The sequence below is a fragment of the Manacus vitellinus genome, unplaced genomic scaffold (assembly GCF_001715985.3).
Source record: "Manacus vitellinus isolate BGI_N305 unplaced genomic scaffold, ASM171598v3 scaffold_6_pilon, whole genome shotgun sequence".
Lineage (NCBI taxonomy): Eukaryota > Metazoa > Chordata > Aves > Passeriformes > Pipridae > Manacus > Manacus vitellinus.
In genome coordinates this window covers 28,759,629-28,779,376 of record NW_021940750.1, presented here as the reverse complement: position 1 = coordinate 28,779,376, position 19,748 = coordinate 28,759,629, and the positions used below count along the sequence as shown (strand labels likewise).

General features: G+C 40.4%; 1 protein-coding gene across 1 annotated transcript in view; it reads left to right on the top strand.

Annotated features, from left to right (window-relative positions):
- The window catches only part of SYNE3 (spectrin repeat containing nuclear envelope family member 3), a 44,976-nt gene that overhangs the window by 7,833 nt on the left and 17,395 nt on the right, over positions 1 to 19,748 (top strand). The window contains exons 4-16 of the mRNA XM_008933570.4: positions 1,303 to 1,464; positions 2,212 to 2,556; positions 3,712 to 3,848; positions 5,794 to 5,941; positions 6,702 to 6,884; positions 7,140 to 7,283; positions 8,133 to 8,267; positions 9,220 to 9,381; positions 10,115 to 10,278; positions 11,232 to 11,355; positions 11,528 to 11,683; positions 12,314 to 12,463; positions 13,720 to 13,758. Coding sequence (XP_008931818.2) covers positions 1,303 to 1,464; positions 2,212 to 2,556; positions 3,712 to 3,848; positions 5,794 to 5,941; positions 6,702 to 6,884; positions 7,140 to 7,283; positions 8,133 to 8,267; positions 9,220 to 9,381; positions 10,115 to 10,278; positions 11,232 to 11,355; positions 11,528 to 11,683; positions 12,314 to 12,463; positions 13,720 to 13,758 — 2,049 coding nt within the window. The remainder of the gene's footprint in view (positions 1 to 1,302; positions 1,465 to 2,211; positions 2,557 to 3,711; positions 3,849 to 5,793; positions 5,942 to 6,701; positions 6,885 to 7,139; positions 7,284 to 8,132; positions 8,268 to 9,219; positions 9,382 to 10,114; positions 10,279 to 11,231; positions 11,356 to 11,527; positions 11,684 to 12,313; positions 12,464 to 13,719; positions 13,759 to 19,748) is intronic.

Sequence of the window (19,748 nt, the reverse complement as noted above, 5' to 3'; positions counted from 1 at the left end):
CAACCCCCAGCACATGGGAGATCCTATGGTGACTGATTCTTATGCCATTCTCCTGTTGGCCTGGCTGGAGAATAGACTGACAGAGTGGTGATGGCTCACTGCCACCTCAGGCAGGTTGACAGGTGTGGGGACGTGTCCAGAGCATCACAGAGACAAGGAAAATGCAGAGGGGACTTAGTAACTCTGCCTACAATTGCAGCTGTCACCCTACTCCTCTCTGTGGAGGGCAACTGTGAGGAAGCTCTGCTCAGAGGCAAGTAATGTGTCCTATATTACACAAAATGAAACTCGTCCCATCGTCTGTGGTAGCAAAGCCTTTCAAGGGTGCTGCAGGCACTAATGGATTATGCAAGGAAAGAGTTTGTTTTTTTCTAATGTACCCATAGCGTAGCTCAGCTGCTCTCTATGCCAACTGGTAAAGGGCAAGAAAAAATCAGTCTGATTTTCCAGGAAATAATACTTAAGTTGGATATTATACTAATGAAATAGCAGAGCAGGATTCCTTGTGATTTGTGTCAAAATCAAAAAGGCTTAAACTTCAGCTAGCAAACAAGTCTAGTCTGAGCAAACGTGACTCTGTCTTGTTGTGAGGAGTGCCAGACTGGATCAGCAGGGAGCAACTCGTGACGTGTAGGCCCCTGTAAATTCAGGGATTGTCGGTTATAGGGTGCACACACAGCAACTTGGAAAATGAAGCCTGCTTTCCATAGGCTTGAATTTGCTTCCAGCGTCTTTGATACCACCACAGAGTAGTTTGTGACCTGCTAAGTGAGTAAGTGTGAACGTGCCTGGACTACACAATTGAAGATGATGGTCATTTTCTGTGCAGCCTGTTCAGATAATGAACACTTTAAAACAATTTGCATGCCCCTAATGCAATCTCTCTTATTTTTGTTTTCAGAGATAAGGAAAGTCAATCTGTTGTGTGCTCATCTCTATTTTTAACCAGCAAGGGGAATATAACTGCTTGTGTCTTAAAGTAAAAACCAGAAACAAACTTCCGTCTCTTTTCTTTTCTAATGAGAGAATAAGATGTTGTGGGTAGGAGAGGCCAAAAATTCACCTTGCAGTGTGTCTTCTCAGAGACTAGACATTGAGAGCCTGCAACACAACACAAATAGGGACAAGCCTTTATGTATTTTTGTACTCTGTTTCTCAAGAGGAACTTTGAATTCCTGTGGAGGCCAAGTGTCATGGGGGCTCAGGGAAAGGGACTCTTGTTTATAAGTTCTGGGTTACAATGTAAAGGAAAAAGAGCCAGATAAGCACTGTCCTCACCACTTCTGATGTCTCTTGTTACAGAACAGAGTGAAACTGCTTGAAACGATAACCAAGGAACACGAACAGTACAGCGCCAATGTCAACCAGTTTCAATCGTGGCTGAATGGTGTGACAGAAAGATTGAACTGCTGCATTGGAGAAGCAACCAAGTCTTCAGCAGAGGACAAGTTAAAGGCACTGAAGGTCCTTGAACAATATAACTCTAAAAAGGAGTTAGGACTGTGTGTTTTTCATGCCTGTATGTGTTGCTCAAACCACACAAGGTTGTACTTGAGAAAAGAATTACGCAAACTAGATAAAATGATGATTTTAACATAGGCTAGGGCAGAAGAGTTGTATCAGGTCCTAAAACTCGTAGTACGTATGGTTCTCCCAACTGCAGCATGAGTCACAAACTGGTCTGGTTTGTTTTTCTTAAAGCCTGATCTCCTACAGTTATGTGATTCTTTGAAAATATTGTCCTTTAAACTTGTTTAAATAAATGGTATTTGTTAAACATGACCCAAATAGACCCTAAAGGTTCACAGATTTTGAGAGTTTAGAGCTGGTGATGAAAATACCAGTTTTGAGAACAATATCCATTTTTTGGTGCCACTACTTCAACTATTTAGCTTTAAAATCTCTGAGATCTAACTATTAATATTTCTCTAGTATCTGCAGCTTCTGTTTTCTTTGTCAGAGACCTCAGGTGACAATCATTTATGAAAATCAAGCCAATATTTTCAGAATCATGGCAGTTAGTATTACTCAGAAATCAGTCAAATTATCAATCTTGGCTTCTGGTCACTTGAAAAAAGATATATTTTTAAATAAGAAGTGAAGAACAAAATACATATAACCAGGAGAGGTAGTCTTTTTTTCTTACTGCTTTCAGCTTTTCCCCCAACTTCCCATTCCTGCAGATAATCTTTATTTAACTTATTTTTGCAGGAAATTGCAAAAGACATTAGGAGTGGTGGAAAGAAATGGAAGCACCTTGAAAATCAGTGTGCAGAGGTGATTGAGAATACTTCTCCACTCGGAGCTGTGAGATTAAAGGATGAACTTGAAAAGCTAAGAAAAGCCTTGGAGAAGTTGAAACTGCTAAGTAGTGAGGAGGAGGAGAGATTGCTCAAGATCCAACAGTCAGAAAGTGCCTATAAGTACCAAGCCAGACAATTAGAAGCAGACATCCAGGAGCTGAGAAAAGATCTACAGAGACTAGAAAATGACCTGAACCCTGGGGAAGGGGAAAAGACTGAAGATGAGCTTGTAACTCTGTGGAGAAAATGCAATGTAAGTTGTTACCTTTCGTACGGAGGATCAAGTGCAGCCACAGACTGAACATTTATAGTGACATCCAACAGGTGCCTGTCCCATTGGTTAAAAGTGATAAGGAAGGAGTATGAATGTGCATGAAACAGACTGAGGAAAATGTGACTAGCAACAGTGGAATCAACTGCCCCAACCTTCATCTCACACTGCACAGAGGGAGCAGGGCGGGAGGATGTGTTGGAGTTTGTGTCTAGAGTTCAAAGGGACCATATGCAAAAAGAGCACAATACAGAGCAAACACCACAATTTGCTCCACTTAAAAAGAAGGAAATTAATGCCTCACTGTATATATAAATACATACAAGCATACACAGACATAAACACATTTTTGAGGTATTTGGTAAGACCATTTTTACATTATATCCTTCATCTGTATGAGATGAGTATCTGTATTCCTTTACTGGCAGACACATCATCATGACTAAGAAGTCCCAAGATTGAAACAATTCAGTATTTACACCAAAATCAATGTCTCAAAAAAATGAGTGCAAAAAAATTCATCACACATAAAGTAGATAAGAATCTTTACCACTCATTTCCTCTCAAGGGCTGGTTTTGCATTTATTATCTGTTCTCAAAATGCCTTTCCCTGCTGTTTGTATGTCTAGAACTCAGCAGGACTAGCTGGGAAAAGCATATGCAAAAAGGATCCACAAAATTTAGACTGGTTCAATCCAGCTACATTTGCATGAGTTTTAGTTGTTTTGTTTCCCTGAGTCACCCTAGAATTAATGTTCAGCATATGTGAGCCTTTGAGAAGGATCTGTTCATGCAAACAGACACTGCTAAGACTGCTCCAAAAATGCATCTCATGTTATGTACTACAATCAGCAAACTGAAACTGGGTCTGCCTGTGATTCACTCTGTTTAAACAGTGAACCCTGGAGATCAAATGCAGAGGCTGGACAGTGTGAGGAGAGGAGAGGAGAGAACCTGCTGGAACAAAATTGTTCCTGATAATGTTTTCTGTCTTAGCAAAGTCCACTCGTTCCTTACAACTAGGAAAAAACCTACTGAAAGGGGATTTGTGCATACCCTGAGAGACAGCCTTACTTCTGCACTTCATGTGTCAGACACTACTTAACGTGTAATTTGTTCATTATTTTTATGACTAAGGCTACGAGAGCAGCTCTGGCTGCAGAAGAGTCAAAGGTTGAGAGGCTGAAGGCTCAGCTTAAGGAACTGCTACGGTTTTCCCAAGATGTGCAGCCACACGCTGAGAGCGTTGTCTCTGCGATACAGCAGTATCAAAGGTACTGGGAAGTCTGATTATGGTTAGGGGGTGGGGGGAGTCTTCTCTCAGATATTGAAGGGATTGACAGGGGCCTAAGAAAAAAGTGATATGCCATCCAGTTGTACATGATGGGTAGAAATGAAAAGTTTTTACTAATTACATCCGCCTCTATGTTTCAGTAAAGCTGTAATTTCAGCCATTTGCTGGGAGCTGTAGGCTGCTGGTCATTTTCAAGCAGTGATCTTGCATCATTGAAGCTGTGTATGGTTTGAAGGAAATTAGATTGTTGGCAGCTAATTTGATCTTATTAGCATTTTATAATAATCATTTGTGTATTTTGCTTGTCTTTCATGACAGCAACTAGAAAATCAGGACAGAAGCTGTGGTAGTAAACGGTTTAGAAGAATTATGGCCCTCCCTTGTTGAGTTTGTTGTGGTGACTCACCAGCCTTAGGAATTATTTGGCAGAGTTTATTCTCCTTCTCCTGGCAGCTTATGTGCACGTTCCTGTTTTCAACTTGCCTTGGGTTGGAAACTCTGAAAGTTTAGCCTCTCCCCAGACTTCAGTGTTTCCGTTTCCAGGCTGCCTGGAATCAGGAAGTAAAGAAGCTGCAGCAAATTTGCAAACTAGAAGAAAGGATCTTTTTTTTTAAGGGGAAAAAAAAAGGTTAGTTCTTTTCCTGTATCCAAGCTTATTTCCCTCTGTCCAGTGCGCAGTATGCTGTCCTGCTGAAAGGGTTATACGTCATTATGGGAAACTATTTCAGTTTAAAAACTAGCAAAGAGGAGCAGAGAAGGCAGGGAACTTGTCTCTTTGTAGAAAATGGCAGCTGCTCTTTTGCCAGCTTCTCTCCAAAGCTTCTTTGGGAAGTCTGGCAGCTTCACACTGAGCCTGGCAGGGGCAGCAGAGCAAATGGCAGAGGATGTGTAAAGTTGGGACTTTCTATTTGCGGAGCTTTTGGCCTCTGCAGTCTTGCCTTTGTTTAGCTCTGTCATGTCCCAGTGACACAGGTAAGATTGTTGTTTCTGTTTTTATAGAAAGGTAGTATTGACCCTGATTGACACTGCTCTCACCTGCCTGTCTTGTGAATTCGCAGGATACTGTTCCCATATGAATATAGATTTTGGGCTGTGTTTTGCCATATCAGACAGGATTCTGCAGACTGGGAGGTCAGGAAAGCTGAGAAAAACAGGAGGCAGCTGCATGGGGTGTGTCACTGCTGGGCCTTGTTACTCAGCTCTGTTTTGGATAAGCCTTTATAAGAGAAGCCTGGATATTTATTGAATGCTTGCTGATTTTAATTTTTTTTCAATATATATACACACTTAATATAGCTGTGCATGTATGTGGGTACATATTCATAAATACAAAGCTTTAATCAGAATCACCTATATGTATTAATAGGTGGATAGTTCAAGTGGTTCTGCAAAATTTAAAATAATGTTTCTGAAATAAAAATGTATTTTCCACATTTTTGTGGGTAACATAGGGTGATCAAAGACTTCTTAATGTAATTTTTTTAAAGGAACAAAGACTCTATAATACGTAAAACAATACAGGCAACTGCAGTTACATTCTAGACACTCTTAGCTTGTTCCTTCGTCAGTAACTTAGACTGCTCTGATAATATGATTTGTTACATCACCCTGGTGATAGCAGCCAAGAAAGGTCATAAACATGGGTAGACTGCTGGCTACCAGAAAGGCAAAGTAATTCCTGATACACAGTTGCACAAGAGACAAATGTGTCTTACAGCATCTAAATAAAGTTTTGTCAGATGTCTTTGACTGACAGAGCAGCTGTTGGTGTACAACACTAGGCTCAGATAGTAAAAAAGACTGAGGCTTTTGTGTTGGATATGGTTTACATATGAGTATTGTGTTAATTCATGCCTTGGTGAATAGGATGTTTGGACTTGGATTTCTTCATAATCCTTCCCTTGGTTGTCACTTTATCCTTGCAGTGTAAAAGGCAAGACTTCTAAAATGAGCGCTGATACAGAGACCCAACTGAGAAGACTCTTCCAAAATCCCCTGCAAAATTTTGAACAGTGGAAGCCATCGGTCCAGATGCTCCTGGAGACTCCAGAGCCAGCATTGGCTCACATCGAGGTAGCAAACCTGTTAATAAGTTCAGAAAGGATACTGGGTTTGTGTTTGACCAAACCTGCATAGAGCTGCCAGTCAGCCGCAGCTGGAAGGGTCTTTCCAGTATGGCAGGAAAACCCACAGTACAGATGGAGGTCTTTACTTAGTTCTGGCTGTAGCACCTTGTCTTACTTTCTGCCCTCCATTTGTTTATCTGGAGTTGCCAGCTGAGTAGGCTGCATTAAATTGTTAGAAATCTTTGACAATGATGATAACATTGTTTAGCATTAGGCCAGATCTCCCCAAGTGGGAAGTCTGTAGACTCTATTAAGAATTGTGTAGTGATATAGCCATGGGATTATAATGCATGATTTCTGCATGTGCCCAGCAAGGTGTGTTTGTTATTTTGTCATCCCTGTGATCTTCAGACTAAATGTGTCTGTGAACAGGGATGGAATTTATCCTCAGGATGAGCATTCAAGCTGTCCTTTCTGTTGGTTGTTTAGGCCTCTCCTCTGCACAGACAACTCTTTCCATAGTACAGCTTTCCTCTATTTCTGTTCACAAAATGGATGCAGCCCTGGTGCCTCTAACATTATCAGGAAGACTTTTCCTTTAACTGGGCACTGTCCAGGTACCTTCTGTTACCCCTTGTTGGCCCAGCATGCTGTTTTTACTTGACTTTGTCATACTGCTTTGGTTGTGTGACTTGTGTGAGAATAATATGATTATATGGTTTTTATTTTTTTGGTAAGATTTCACTGGAAGGATTTTTCTCCTTTAGGCTGCTCTAGCTGAAAGCTCCCAGTTCAAAGAGAAGTTCATGACATTACAGCTGAAGAAGGATTTGCTAAACAATGTCCTTGGTGAGGAAAAAGCAGAGTCTTTCCTTCAAGAAGTAGCTGAAGCTTCAAAGGAGAGAGAAATTCTACACAAAAGTCTGCTGCAAAGCAAGAGCAAACTCCAGGTGAACTACAAAACTCATATTCTGTCTTTGCCTGTGGCAGTGGTCAGTTCCTTACTAAGTCAGTTTTACAGATATAAATTTAGTACTAACCAGCCCAATCCCTTTTTCTAGATTGATCAAATATTCAAATAAATTTGTGGTCTGTGGTGTAGTGTAACTTGGTGTTTGTTCTGAACGTGAGGTGGACATTGACAAAAGATAATGCCAAGGGATATATGTTAAATGCTGGATCTTTTTTCTTCTTTGTCCATCTAGAATTTGATATTGCAACACAAGAACTTTGATGCTGGTTTTGCACCCTTGCAGAAGAAATTATCTGCCATCAAAGCCAAATTAGATCTAGAGAAGGAACCACGGCCTGACCTCTTGGGTAGAAAGACACAGCTCCAGAGACTCCAGGTACATTACAGTATTGCTCATCTGTGTGATCCTCAACTAATTGTGGTCTTGTTTGTTTATATTGTCATATTTTATTAGCATTAGGAATTCAGTACCTGTCGCTTCAATTGATTGTGTGTTAGATAATTTCATTTGGTCCAGTTTATATCATGGAGTAAACTTAATTTAAAGCAAGGTAGATGAAACACTGGCAAACTGAACTTGAGGGAAGGAATAAGCAGCTGGAAGCTGTTAGTAGCACCCCCTTTCCACTCTTTACCTTGTTACAGCTTTGACAGATGCTTGATTTACTCCATGGGCTGATTCATCCAGCCAAGACAAAAAAAAAATAAGAAAAAAAAAAGAATCAAAATGTTCCTTTTGGTTAGTGTTTTGAACTGATTCAGGGTCCAAGATACAGAGCCTGTTCAAGGCATGCAGTGGTATTACATACCTGGGAGAGAAGAGAGAAGAGCAGGAGGGAAAGAGAGAGGGGATGTGACTCTGCCATGGTGAGTTGTGGTGATCCAGCAATACTGTGCCACTTTGTCCTTGGTGAACACAGGGGTGTTATCACCACGGCTCTTTGTAGTACTTAGCTGGTTATACTATGTATCCTTTGGCAGCTTCTCAGCAACTTACCTTCTTTGTTATGTGCTAGTAACGTGTAAGGGCATCCAACCATTTTTTTCCAGAAACATTTACTCCTAGACATCAAAACAACTAACTTTCTTAGTGATTTCTTAGTGCTTGCTGCTGGGGTTTTTTGTCCTCACACTGCCAAATGGAGCTACCTTTAGTGTATGTTTTGTGGAGGTCCATGCCATATCTAGCACACTACCCATATCGAATCTGTCTTTTCCTCTGCAGATGATCCAAGATGACTTGGCGGAACTTGCGATTCACATGGAGGAGGTAGAGAAGCTTGTTCAGTCAAATACCACACACAGGCATGAAATGAACCAACTTTCATCTGACTCTCAGGCCCTGAAAAGATCACTGGAGGTAACATAAAGAAGAGTTCTTAGTTGCCTGAGGAGTTGTTAGTTGCCACTATTTAAAAATGTTTAAAAAATCTTTGAGCATATGACATTAAATGCTTTGACTGACAGACACTTTCATTGCAAGGGAAGAAGGCACTGAATTCCTATGACTTTGATAATTCTTCCGGGATTCTCTGATTATCTGTCATGTGATTTGCCTTTGGGATAGGATACCATCCACACAGATTTTATCACAGATTTTATGTCTATATAAATTATTTCTGGAACAGGCCTGACACTTCTGACCAAAAGACCTCATAGTTATATTATCATGGTGGTGCTTGTACTTCACAGATTCCTGTATAAGGGTTTTGTACCAAAGTGTTTGATTTTTTTATAGCTTCGTGACCTAAAAGTTGATGAGAGAAAAGTGCTGCAATTTCATAAATACTTGTTTTGTGCTGAGGAAATTTGCAGCTTGTAAACATACCTATAAACTGACCTTCCGAAGCAGTCTCAGAAGAAGAGCTTATTAAGTTACCTTAGTTATGCAGTTCACTATAAAATTACATATGTTAAAATGCTACCCAAATATGCACTGTGGAATTCTAGTTTCAATCTGAATAATCCCGTTTATCACTGAATTGGACTTTTGCCAGAAAAGTCTGTACAGTCATCTCTGATTCAGGGAATATAAGACGTACAAAAAATCCAAACATGCATATAGTCTTTATTCTGTTTCAGCGGAGAAGGAAGGGAGCTATTGTAGTTCTTAATGCCCCCCCGTGTGGTTGAATTCAGGCCTGCAGGAGCTTGAAAGGTGTTTTCCCCACCACTGGTGCCAAAGGACAGTTTTTTGTCTTTTGTTATTAGCTGGCTTTTTCGTCTTTGCCCATGAGATTCTGTGCCTATCATAGTGTTAGACCCAGTAAAGACACTGTCTTTAGTTGTTGACATATTTTTATAATTTGTAGATGATGATACAGCAGAGTGAGGACCACGTTCAGAAGCATTGGGCATATAATGACAAACTGTCAGACCTCCAGCAGTGGATCACAGTAACCACGGAGAAGATTGATTCCTACCAGGATGCTGATGGAGAGCAGAACATCGAGGGCAGGATAGAAGACCTTGAGGTGAGAAAATCGTCTTAGTTTAAGATGTTAATGATTCACTTTGCAGCATTCAGACATTGAGAATGGGGGTTTCTAGTGAGGATTTCCTGGTTTGGGAGAGTAATGATGGTTTGTTCCTCCTGTGATAACTATTCGTTGCTGCTGCCTTCCTGCTTTGCCCTCTGTTGTGGGGCATGGAGCTAGGTAAAAGACAAGAGCAATGAAAAATGGCTAAAACTGTTGAGATGGATAAAGTATTATCAAAGGATACGTGGTTTTAAAAAGAGCTCTACCTGTCAGGGTGATCTTCCTGGACAATACCTGCCTTTGCCTGTGTGTAGTCATCGATACATTGAACATTACTGCCATTTTAGCCAGCCTTAGGCTTTGTTGAACTGAGCTGTTCCAAAGCTGCCAGCTTTTCCCTGAATAGCAGTACTTTGTGTGCTAGAGTTACTCTGGTAGGTTACTTCAGCTGGCAGCTTTTGTCTTCCTATGGGAAACCAAAAGATCTCATGAGAAGGTTACAGAAGGAGGTGCATGGACAACTTGCACCCTTTAAGTTTTGCCATCAGCTCTTTGACCTGCATTGGCTCTTTGCAAGAATCCACAGCATATTTTTTTTCCCGCTAGGTATGTTCTAGCTAGTGCCAACAGAACCAGCATAGTCCTGGACTGAACATGGCCTTCAGTCTGACATAGCCTCTGCTTTACCCAGGATACCTAGAAGTAATTGTAAGGCTGTGCGTTTCAGAGATGGCTAGCTGAGTTTCCAGATAAGGAGATCCAGCTGCACCTTGTGGAAGCTCATGGCCAGATGGTCATGGAGAATTCTTCTCCAGAGGAAACTGCCCATGTCCAGGCAGAGCTGGATCAGCTGAAGGAGTCATGGAAATCACTTAAGGAGATGGCAACTGGGTAAGTGTTCATGTAGATCTACCTCATCTCCCTTCCATGGGATGCTCTTTACTGCTATATGACCAGACACAATTGATGCTTTATGCTTTGTGCTGTGAAAGTGAACAGCCATGTTACAATGCCAGAAGCAGGATGAGATTTTATTTAATACTTTGTAAATTGAAAATCGTTACTTTCAAGAAAACTATTTTAGAGAATCCATGAGCCAGTCTTTGAATCTGCCTTTACCTCATGCTTGGAGTAGGCAGTGTCCTCTTAGGACCTGGTTTACCCTTGCATTGTCAGTCCGTGTTGGAGGAAATCGGGCATAGACTAAGTGATTTCTGCTGTTCTGTCTCACCTTCCTCTTCTCCTTGCTTTCTTATCCGGAGATACCTTCCAGGAGGGTATATCTGCAATGGGACTTGTGCCTTTTGCAAACTTGCAGAAGTATAAGCCGAGCTAAAATCCTCACTTAGCTGGGAAATGAAGACTTAATTTATTTTGCCTCCACTGTGCAGTGTCAAACTACTGCTCATATTTGCTAGTCTGTGTTAAAATTTAATACTGTGTTGCATGCACGATTATATTTGTATATAGTGTCAAAATAGGTATAAAAATGAAATGACTAAGTTGAGGAAGGCTTGATTGTACTGCCTCCTGTTAATAGAAAGGAAAGTATATTGTCAAGGTAATATTTTTATTCCCCTGAATAAAAGAAAACAAAACACTTGGAAATGTTAGAACCAGGGTACTGGTGCTGCTTTGAGACACTCCTGTCTTGCTCTTATCTTGCTAAAAAGATGTTGGGAATAACTGTAGTAGAAATAGTGCTAGTAATAGTAATAACAATATAATAATAATAATAATAGTGCTGTTTCACCAGAGCTGTTCTCCATAGCCACAGCCAAAATATGAATGTCTTACCATTAGATGTTCCACTGCACTGATGTCTCTTGTTTTGTGTTTTCAAGTCTTCTTAAAAAGTGGCAGTTAGATAGACCAGTGGCTGATAAGAAGAAAAGAGCACTTGTGGACAGCAGATGGATGTCTAGACCTGCCTTCCGTCTTTTAGATGTAGATCCCAACCATAAGCAGGTGAGATGGGTATCTGCCTTCATATCAGCTTCACAAGAACAATTTTATTGCCTTGATCTGATATTATGGGTTACAAAGTTGGATGGAGGTTGAGATCTTGCAATCAGGCCTTCAGAGGATACATCTGACATAACGGTAAAGGGTTTTTTGTTGCTGTTGTTCTGTGTCCTAGGAGAAGATGGGAGAAAGGCAAAACACAAGCAGCCACTTGAAGCTCCTACACAACTTTGAAGAGTGGCTACGAGGAGAAAACACTGAACTGACCAAAATTCTTGCTGGGACTCCATCTTCCACAGAGGAAATTAAGGCACACCAGAGCAAACTTGAGGTTAGTGTTTAGGGAGTGAAGAGGGAGACAAAGATTGCAACAAGTGAAAGTTCTTTCAGAACTAAAAAAAACCCCAACAACCAAACCCAAACAGCAACAACAACCAAAAAAACCCCAAACCACCTCACCAACTAAACAACCCCCTAAAAAATCCCCAAACAGACAAAAAATTCAAACGCTCTACTCGCTGCTTTAGAAGACTCTAGAGTAGATGAAGCTCAGAAACTTAAGACAAATTTCATCTCTTCTACTAAGAAAGGTCTACCAGAGCCAGAGTGGTAGAAGGGAAGGGAGTACCTGGCATCTACCTGTTGGGCTGGACATTTCCAGTGTGGGATGGTAAAGGTGTTCATTGAAAGAAGCTGATTAAAATCAGTGTCTGGTATTTGGCCAGATGCAGTGGCAATGGAAGCTGTAAGAAATATAACAAACAGAAATATCCAAGGTTGCAGGAGTCCTGCAGATTAACCTTTGGTATAATTTCAGACCAAAAAAGCAATAACAAAAATAAATGTGCTGTTCCAGAGTACCCAGTAGTTTGATTTAGTACCACTGGTTTTTGGAATGCTAGTTTAAAAATTGGGGCCTTCTATAATTCTGAGCTGCTGCTGACCTTCTGTTTGCCTGCAGGAGCTGCAGTCTCGTGTGCCTGATGGTCAGCGTCAATTTGAGGATCTTCTTCATCTTCACTCTGTCATTGGAAATTCTGAAGATCTGGAGGACCTGCGTTACCGATGGATGCTCTACAAATCTAAACTGAAAGAGTCCATGAGTTTGCCGGTAGGTGACAACTTACAATTCATTGGTGACCTCTGCCATTGCTCTTTTATATTGCTTCACATTGCTAGTCTTAATTCAACGTTACACATGTTAATTACTTAAAGGAGTTGTGTGCTATCTTTTTCCCTTTCCAAGCAACGCTCAAAATATTTCTCAAAATGGAAGATTCAGAACAGAATGACAATTGGCTGTTGTCAAAGAAGGATGAAGTTTGGGACTGAGAGATATTTGTGTGTGGGAATAGTCTGGATATATGCCTAGTTCTAGGCACGTGGATTTCTATTTTTTTGCCCTTTCTCCACACAACATTCTCTATTGATTTTTTGTTTTGACAGTTCCTTCAATAAGAATATATTTGCTGTTCGTTATTTGTGTCTCCTGCTGTGAGACAGAGTGATCAGAATAGTCACTGACTCAAAGTAACTGTGCACAGAAGGACCTAGTCCTTTTCGAAACTGTCTTTATGGGCTAATGATTTGGAATGAAATAAAGAGGAGGTTTATTAGTGCAAGAACCAAATTATTAAAGAAGTTACCAAGTTCTTGTATATAAGACATGCTAAGGATGGCAGAATTCATACCCATATATAAGATATTCCAGGGCATGCTGAAAATCTTCCCATGTTCTTAGGATAAACGTATATAATTATTAATTAATACTTTTCTTGATAAACTACTCACATTTTGTGCTCAACTTCAAGCTACCATAATCAGAGGATTAGATTTTACAGGTTTGCATACTTTCTGTATGCAAGTGCTTTGTAAGGTATCTGAACTCAAACACCTAAAATTTGAGACATTTGAAAAATTTCTGCCTTGGAAACCTTGTCTTCGAATCCAAAGCTTATTTAGAACACAAATTCTTTGAAGTGCATGGAAGGCAAGCATGACCTCTATCAATAAAGAGTTACATTTCTGAGAATTGTTTGCCGTTGATTGTAATGACTTACACTTTGTTAACCGAAACCTTCTGTAAGCATAAATATGGTCAATAGGTGTCAGTAAAGTCAAAGCAATTGCTGGGAGAACTGCTCATTGGATTCTAATAGTCAAGAACCTAAAAACATGTCATCTTTCTGCCTAAGGTGTGTTAAAAAGCTCATTAAAAAAAATCTCCTGCTGGTTCACTCTATCCAGGTGATCACAAATTTGAAAGAAACATCCCCTGTGAGGTGAATACTCATTTATAGGCTCCACTGGGATCTTAAGTTTATGCTTTTTTTTTCTTTGTTTTTTTTTTTTTTTTCTTTTAAACAGATTCCTGGATCTTGGGAAGAACCAGACAGGTTCAGAAAGGTATGACAGTTTTCTATCACTGGCTAAAAGATGTTAAATCAGACATTTTGCAGAAAATTATTTTAAAGTTTTCTAAAGAGTCTTGAGATTAATTTGCTTATTAAGAGCCACTCTTAAAGAAGTTGTTGATTTTCTCCAGATTTTAAGAGGAAAGATATTACAGAGTTTTTTCTCTTGAGCTATGCTTACTGTTTCTCTAGAAGCTAAATATCCAACTCCTGCAAGAGGAGGGGAACTCAATTCTTATATATCTACAGGCTATATGAATTTAATTCATTTTCCAAAAGAGGAAGAACCTAAATATCTCTCTGAAGCATTTAAGGGATAAGTGCCTAAAATAATTTTCAAAGTGGGACTCCTAATTCTTTAGACACTTGTGAAAAATAATGCTTTCGATCATTCAGCCCACCTTCTTTCTAATGCAGAAAACCAGAGAAGGGCAAGAGATTTGTCTAATGTTATTGGACTAAATCCTTATTCTAAGCAGCAGAATTCCTCCTGTGAAGGATTTTCTTTTCAAAGTGATGACATAAGAAACAGAAGCAGTACAGGAGATGATAAGGAGAAATTTAAAGAAAACAAAATGCTGCCAGTTTCTTATTAAACCAAGCAGCACTTCTGATCCCATTTTCAAAAAGTCAGCAAGTTTTTCTGTTGAACTTAATGTTGAACCGAGTCTTTTTCTCTCTGTCCTGATTTGCTTTGTTTACAGACGCTGTTAGGTTCTACTTTGTACTGTCATCTCACTTTCCATTTCTTTTCAGAAGGAATAGAATAAGGCTCTATTTACAACACGAAGTAGATTGAATGAATAATGTGTCACAGGAACATAATCACATAGTCATTTTAAGCTAAATCAAACCCTCAGTTTGTCCTCTTGCAACATCTTTTCAGAGGAGACCAATATTTAAAGGATGAAGTACATTGCACTTCTTCTAGTGATGGCCAGAAGGCAAGATTTTTCTCATTCAGATGAGATATTCCTGATACTCAAATGTGGAGTAGCTCCTCCAGTATTTTTCCCCAGCAAAACACTGACCAGTTTTAAGGTAATTTTCACATGTTTCTTGAATAGTTTTGGCCTCAGTTCAGCCTTCCCGAAAACCCCCAAAGAGTTTCTGTTCTTGCCTGTCTGGCTCAGCATTAATTGTTTCACTCAGTAAGGTCACCAGAATTTTTCAGGCTGGAAAAACAATATGACATTTTAATACTTGGTGTAGAGGCAGCCAAACATTGAGTAGTGCTGCTTTTCCCTAGAAGAGGCCTAAAGGGATATTCCAGAAGACTGACCAAGGAATTCTCTGATTTCATGTGATTTGGTTGAGTCAAGTTGGTTATAGTGAAAAACAAACCAAAAGCTTTAGGCGTAAGCACATCTCTGCTACAGTTAGATGCCATTTTTTAATTCATCTGCCTGGGGGGTACATGGTATATTTATTCATCCTTAAATTCTCCATATTAGACTGAAGCCTTCAGTTAATTTTCAAGGATACTGGAATAACATAATGGCAGGTAGCAAATGTTTGTCAATTATTCCTACAGCAAGAGCACAAAAAACACATTCTGTAAGTTTTTAATAGCTACTGAACAGAAACAAAGAGAAACAGCTCAGGGTGAGAAGGAATGAAGAACTGAAATAGCTCATAAGCTTGAGGGAAATGGCTCCTATTCACCAACAAGTGATTTGCAGTTTCCCTTCAGCCTGTACAGATGTTGTGGTAACTTAGACCCTGCTCACTTCAGGGAGATTTTGCTGACTTCAGAGATTTCATTCTGTGTTTAAATAGTATCACTACAGTGGGAATCCAAGTGCTCTAAGCAGAGACGTCTATTTTTTTTTCTTTTTCATTCAGGCTAAGGGTTTTATCAGGATGTGAGCCTGTGTGGCCATAAGATTTTTGAGCACTATTTAGGAAAGCCAGAAAATAATGTTGATTCCTTTTGAGTGCATCACTGTTTGGGCTAAGAGAAGAGGAAAAGCAAGCTAACTGCAGAATTCATGGCTTTGCAGTTCACTTTAAATTCACTTTAAATTCAGATATAACACTTAAAACGTTGCTAAAAATGAAAGCAAGTTTAGGCAAATATTTTTGTATGCATGAATATCCTTTCAAAGCCGTGGTGAAGGAAACCAACTACCCTGAGAGAGCAGCTGATCTCAGTTACTATCTGCAGGAACAGCACATGGTTGGGGGCTGCATCACTGTGCTTGCAACATCCAATGAGTTTGCATGCAATAAGATCAGGTTGTTTCTAATATGTCAGCTCCCTCATGCTTTTGAGCCACACAAAATCAGTAGAAGTGTCAGAATTTCAGGTGTTTTTGGACTGATCTCTGCTTTTTGCAACACAAGGTCCCCAGTGATTCTGCTCATCTCTCCTGTTTGAGCTGTGAATATTTTGCAGCAACAGCAGATCAGTCTGGAGAAGCAGAAGACCCAGCTGCAACCAGTCTCATTCCATTGCCTTCCAATTTTATTCCATTTCTAGCCTACATGGCCAAATGTGGGGCAGAATAGAGCCTGCTCCATGTATAGTAATGTGCTTTTTTCCTGATCATTCATCCATTGCTGAGGACATGCCCCCAGCCACTGGTGCCCTTAGGAGCAGTACAGGCTAATGACTGCGATGTGAGCAACTTCTTGTTGATTAACAAAAAACATTTGCAGGAAATTGCACTGGCTGCAGTGAGTTTTTAGCAGGTGCCAGTGACAGGGCAATGTAGATGGATATTTCTGCAGGGTACCTAGCACACTCAGGAACATAATCAAGCAAATGCTCAATAATAACTATGATAAATGTTACTTTCAGAGGTTGGCTCCCAGCTACCTGAAAATATTCCATGAGCATTTTTAGCACAAATAGGAAGTCAAAGCCTCATTATTTACAGGTCTAGGTAGCACTGTTTGATTTATTTTCCTGAGTGCTCAGAGTAATTACCCTTCCTTGCTAAACAAACGATCTGGCTTTATTGTTTGTACAAACAAAATAATTAGAATTCATTACATCAGTGGTCAGCTAATTGCTTCCTTTGAGATTCTGCTAAGAGTAATCTCCTATAACATACAGACAGAAGGAACATGTAATTTAATCTTGTTTAGAGACACCATTGATCTGGAGTCAATCAAATTAATGCAGTCATTCAGGAAACTGTACGAAGCAAGAGCTGCCACAGCTTGCCAGGAAGAAAACAGTAATGTGGTCTGCTCTGCTCAAGTGCAGATATGACAGGAGTTCCTCATGGCAGAAAGTCAGACTACAAAAAAGCACAGCATTGTGAGTTAGTGCCTGTGTTAGTAGTGCCTCTCTAGTGCAAGTATGTGGCCCATTTTTTTTCCTGAAGTCCTGCTAGGTGTTAGGTACTTGATATCTTCTGCACAATTACATTCTCATTAAAATGAAAAAGACTTATTAAAAGGTATCTTTGCCTCAGTTTTCAAGACCTCTTTTATAGGTACAGATAATATCTCTCTATTTTTTTTTCATCTCTGAGCCTATAAGCCTGTGCTTACCTTTTTTTAGGCATTATACCATGACCTAAACACAGAAAAAAGGGCATCTTAGTGCTAAAAATTAGCAGACAGAATTATTTTCTCTCAACAGTGATGTTTATTCTAAAGGAAACTTAGTTAGAAAAAAAAAAAATCCCTGAAAATCCTGACTGCCTCTTCCTGACTCTGCTTCCCAACACTGCTAAGCATGCTGAGCCAGGCAGCAGCATCCCCTCCTTTTCCAGCAGGCTCACAGGCTTCCCTTCATGTTACTGCACCTGTGAGACTCCCTGCCTGTCTGCTCTTATTTCTGTAGGTTTCAGTTGTTTACCAATTTACATTACAGTATTCCCAAATGTTAGAGGCTCTTTGTTTGTTGTTTGTCTGGTCCTGCCACATTTGTGCCTTGCTGATGCCCTCTCTCTACAGTAGTGCTGGTGCACGGTGGTGAAGACATCTTGCTTCCCAGGACATCTGGTTCTTACTTTCTTTTCAAAGATGTGTCCTTTCGTAGCCTGCCATGTTGTGAAATATTTGCAGATTTTCACCAAGGAGATAACTCAGAATGATTTTCTCAGCAGATATAATTTTACCTCCTAACTGAAAGGTAACGAGAGAGAGGGGTTTGTTGAGCGATAGCAGAATGCAACCAATTTTCAGTATCTATTTGAAAAATGTTTTTAACACTACTATAAAAAGCATGGTAAGAAAAACTCTTCAAATTGTTACCTCAAATTGTATTAGTTTTTGAAAAGTAAGCCGTCATATTTTTGAATTATTTAAATAAAATGCAAACTACATTAAAATTATGTATAATGACTGCTGAAATTTAAGAAAAGTTTGATCTTGACTTGAGAGAAGTCAATGGTAAAGCAGCTGGAAACATACATTGCTGAGAAACTAGCTCTCTTAAAAGTAGTACAGCCTTGCTCTTAAAACATATAGCAGTGCTGTGGGGGTCCTGGTTGATGGTAAGTTGAATATGAGTCAGCAGTGCCCTGGCAGCCAGGAGGGCCAACAGTGTCCTGGGGGGCATCAGGCAAAGCATCGCCAGCCGGTCGAGGGAGGGGATTGTCCCGCTCTGCTCTGCACTGGGGCAGCCTCACCTTGAATATTGTGTGCAGTTTTGGGCACCACAATATAAGAAAGATATTAAGCTATTGGAGAGTGTCCAAAGGCAGGCAATGAATATGGTGAAGGGTCTTGAGGGGAAGCTGTGTGAGGAGTGGCTGAGGTCACTTGGTCTGTTCAGCTTGGAGAAGAGAAGACTGAGGGGAGACCTCATTGCAGCTACAACTTCCTTGTAAGGGGAAAAGAAGAGGCAGACACTGATCTCTTCTCCGTGGTGACCAGTGACAGGACCCAAGGGAATGCCCTGAAGTTGTGTCAGGGAAGGTTTAGGTTGGATATTCCAAAGAGGTTCTTCACCCAGAGGGTGGTTGGGCACTGGAACAGCTCCCCAGGGAAGTGGTCACAGCACCAAGCCTGACAGAGTTCAGGAAGCATTTGGAGGATACTCTCAGGCAGCTGGTGTGACTCTTGGGGAAAGTCCTGTGCAGGGCTAAGGGCTGGACTCTATGATCCTTATGGGGGTCCCTTCCAACTCAGCATATTCTGTGATTCTGTGTGATATATTTGTTGGGACAAATTGTATTCCTTATGAGTATATTAAAAACTGGTGGAGTACTCCTGTGGTTTTAGTTGAATTCAATTAAATTCAATGAGCAGCTCAGCCCCTCACTTCAGCCCCTGTCGTGAGATGGGGGAGATTTGGAAAGGTAAAAGTGAGAAAATTCTTGGGTTGAGATAAAGGCAGCTTAATAATTAAAAGAAGGAAACAAAGTAAACAAGCGATACAAAAAAATCCCAGTGGCTCATCACCAGCAAACTGATACCCAACCAGGGCAAGGACAGACCTAATAAAATTCCCTTTTTACTGCTGAGCACAAGGTCCTATTGTATGGAGTATCCCTTGAGTCAGTTTGGGTCAGCTGTCTAGGCTGTGCCCCCTCCCAACTCCTTGTGCACCCCTAGCCCCCTCGCTGGTGGGGTGAGGTGAGAGGCAGAAAAAGCCTTGGCTCTGTGTACTCACGGCCCAGCGAGAACTAAAACATGGGTGTGCTACCAATACTGTTTTCAGCACAAATCCAGTACATAGCCTCATACAAGCTGCCCTTTTAACTCTATCCCATCCAAAACTAGTACAACTGGTTTAAAACCCTCTTACCCTGTTGTGAACCTTTTGCAAATGGGGATATTGCAAAGGGATATTCCATGCCATAGAGTATCATTCTCAGTATTTAAAATGGAGGAGGTGGCTGGGGGGAGTCAATCACTGCTGGGGGACGGGCTGGGCATAAGGTGGTGGGTGGGAAACAACTGTGTTGTGCATCACTTTTCTTACTTGGGTTTTATTTTTCTCTGTTGTCTCTCTTTTCATTAAAGTTATATTACTATTATAGTTTTTATTATTATTTTATTTAGATTATTAAACTGGTC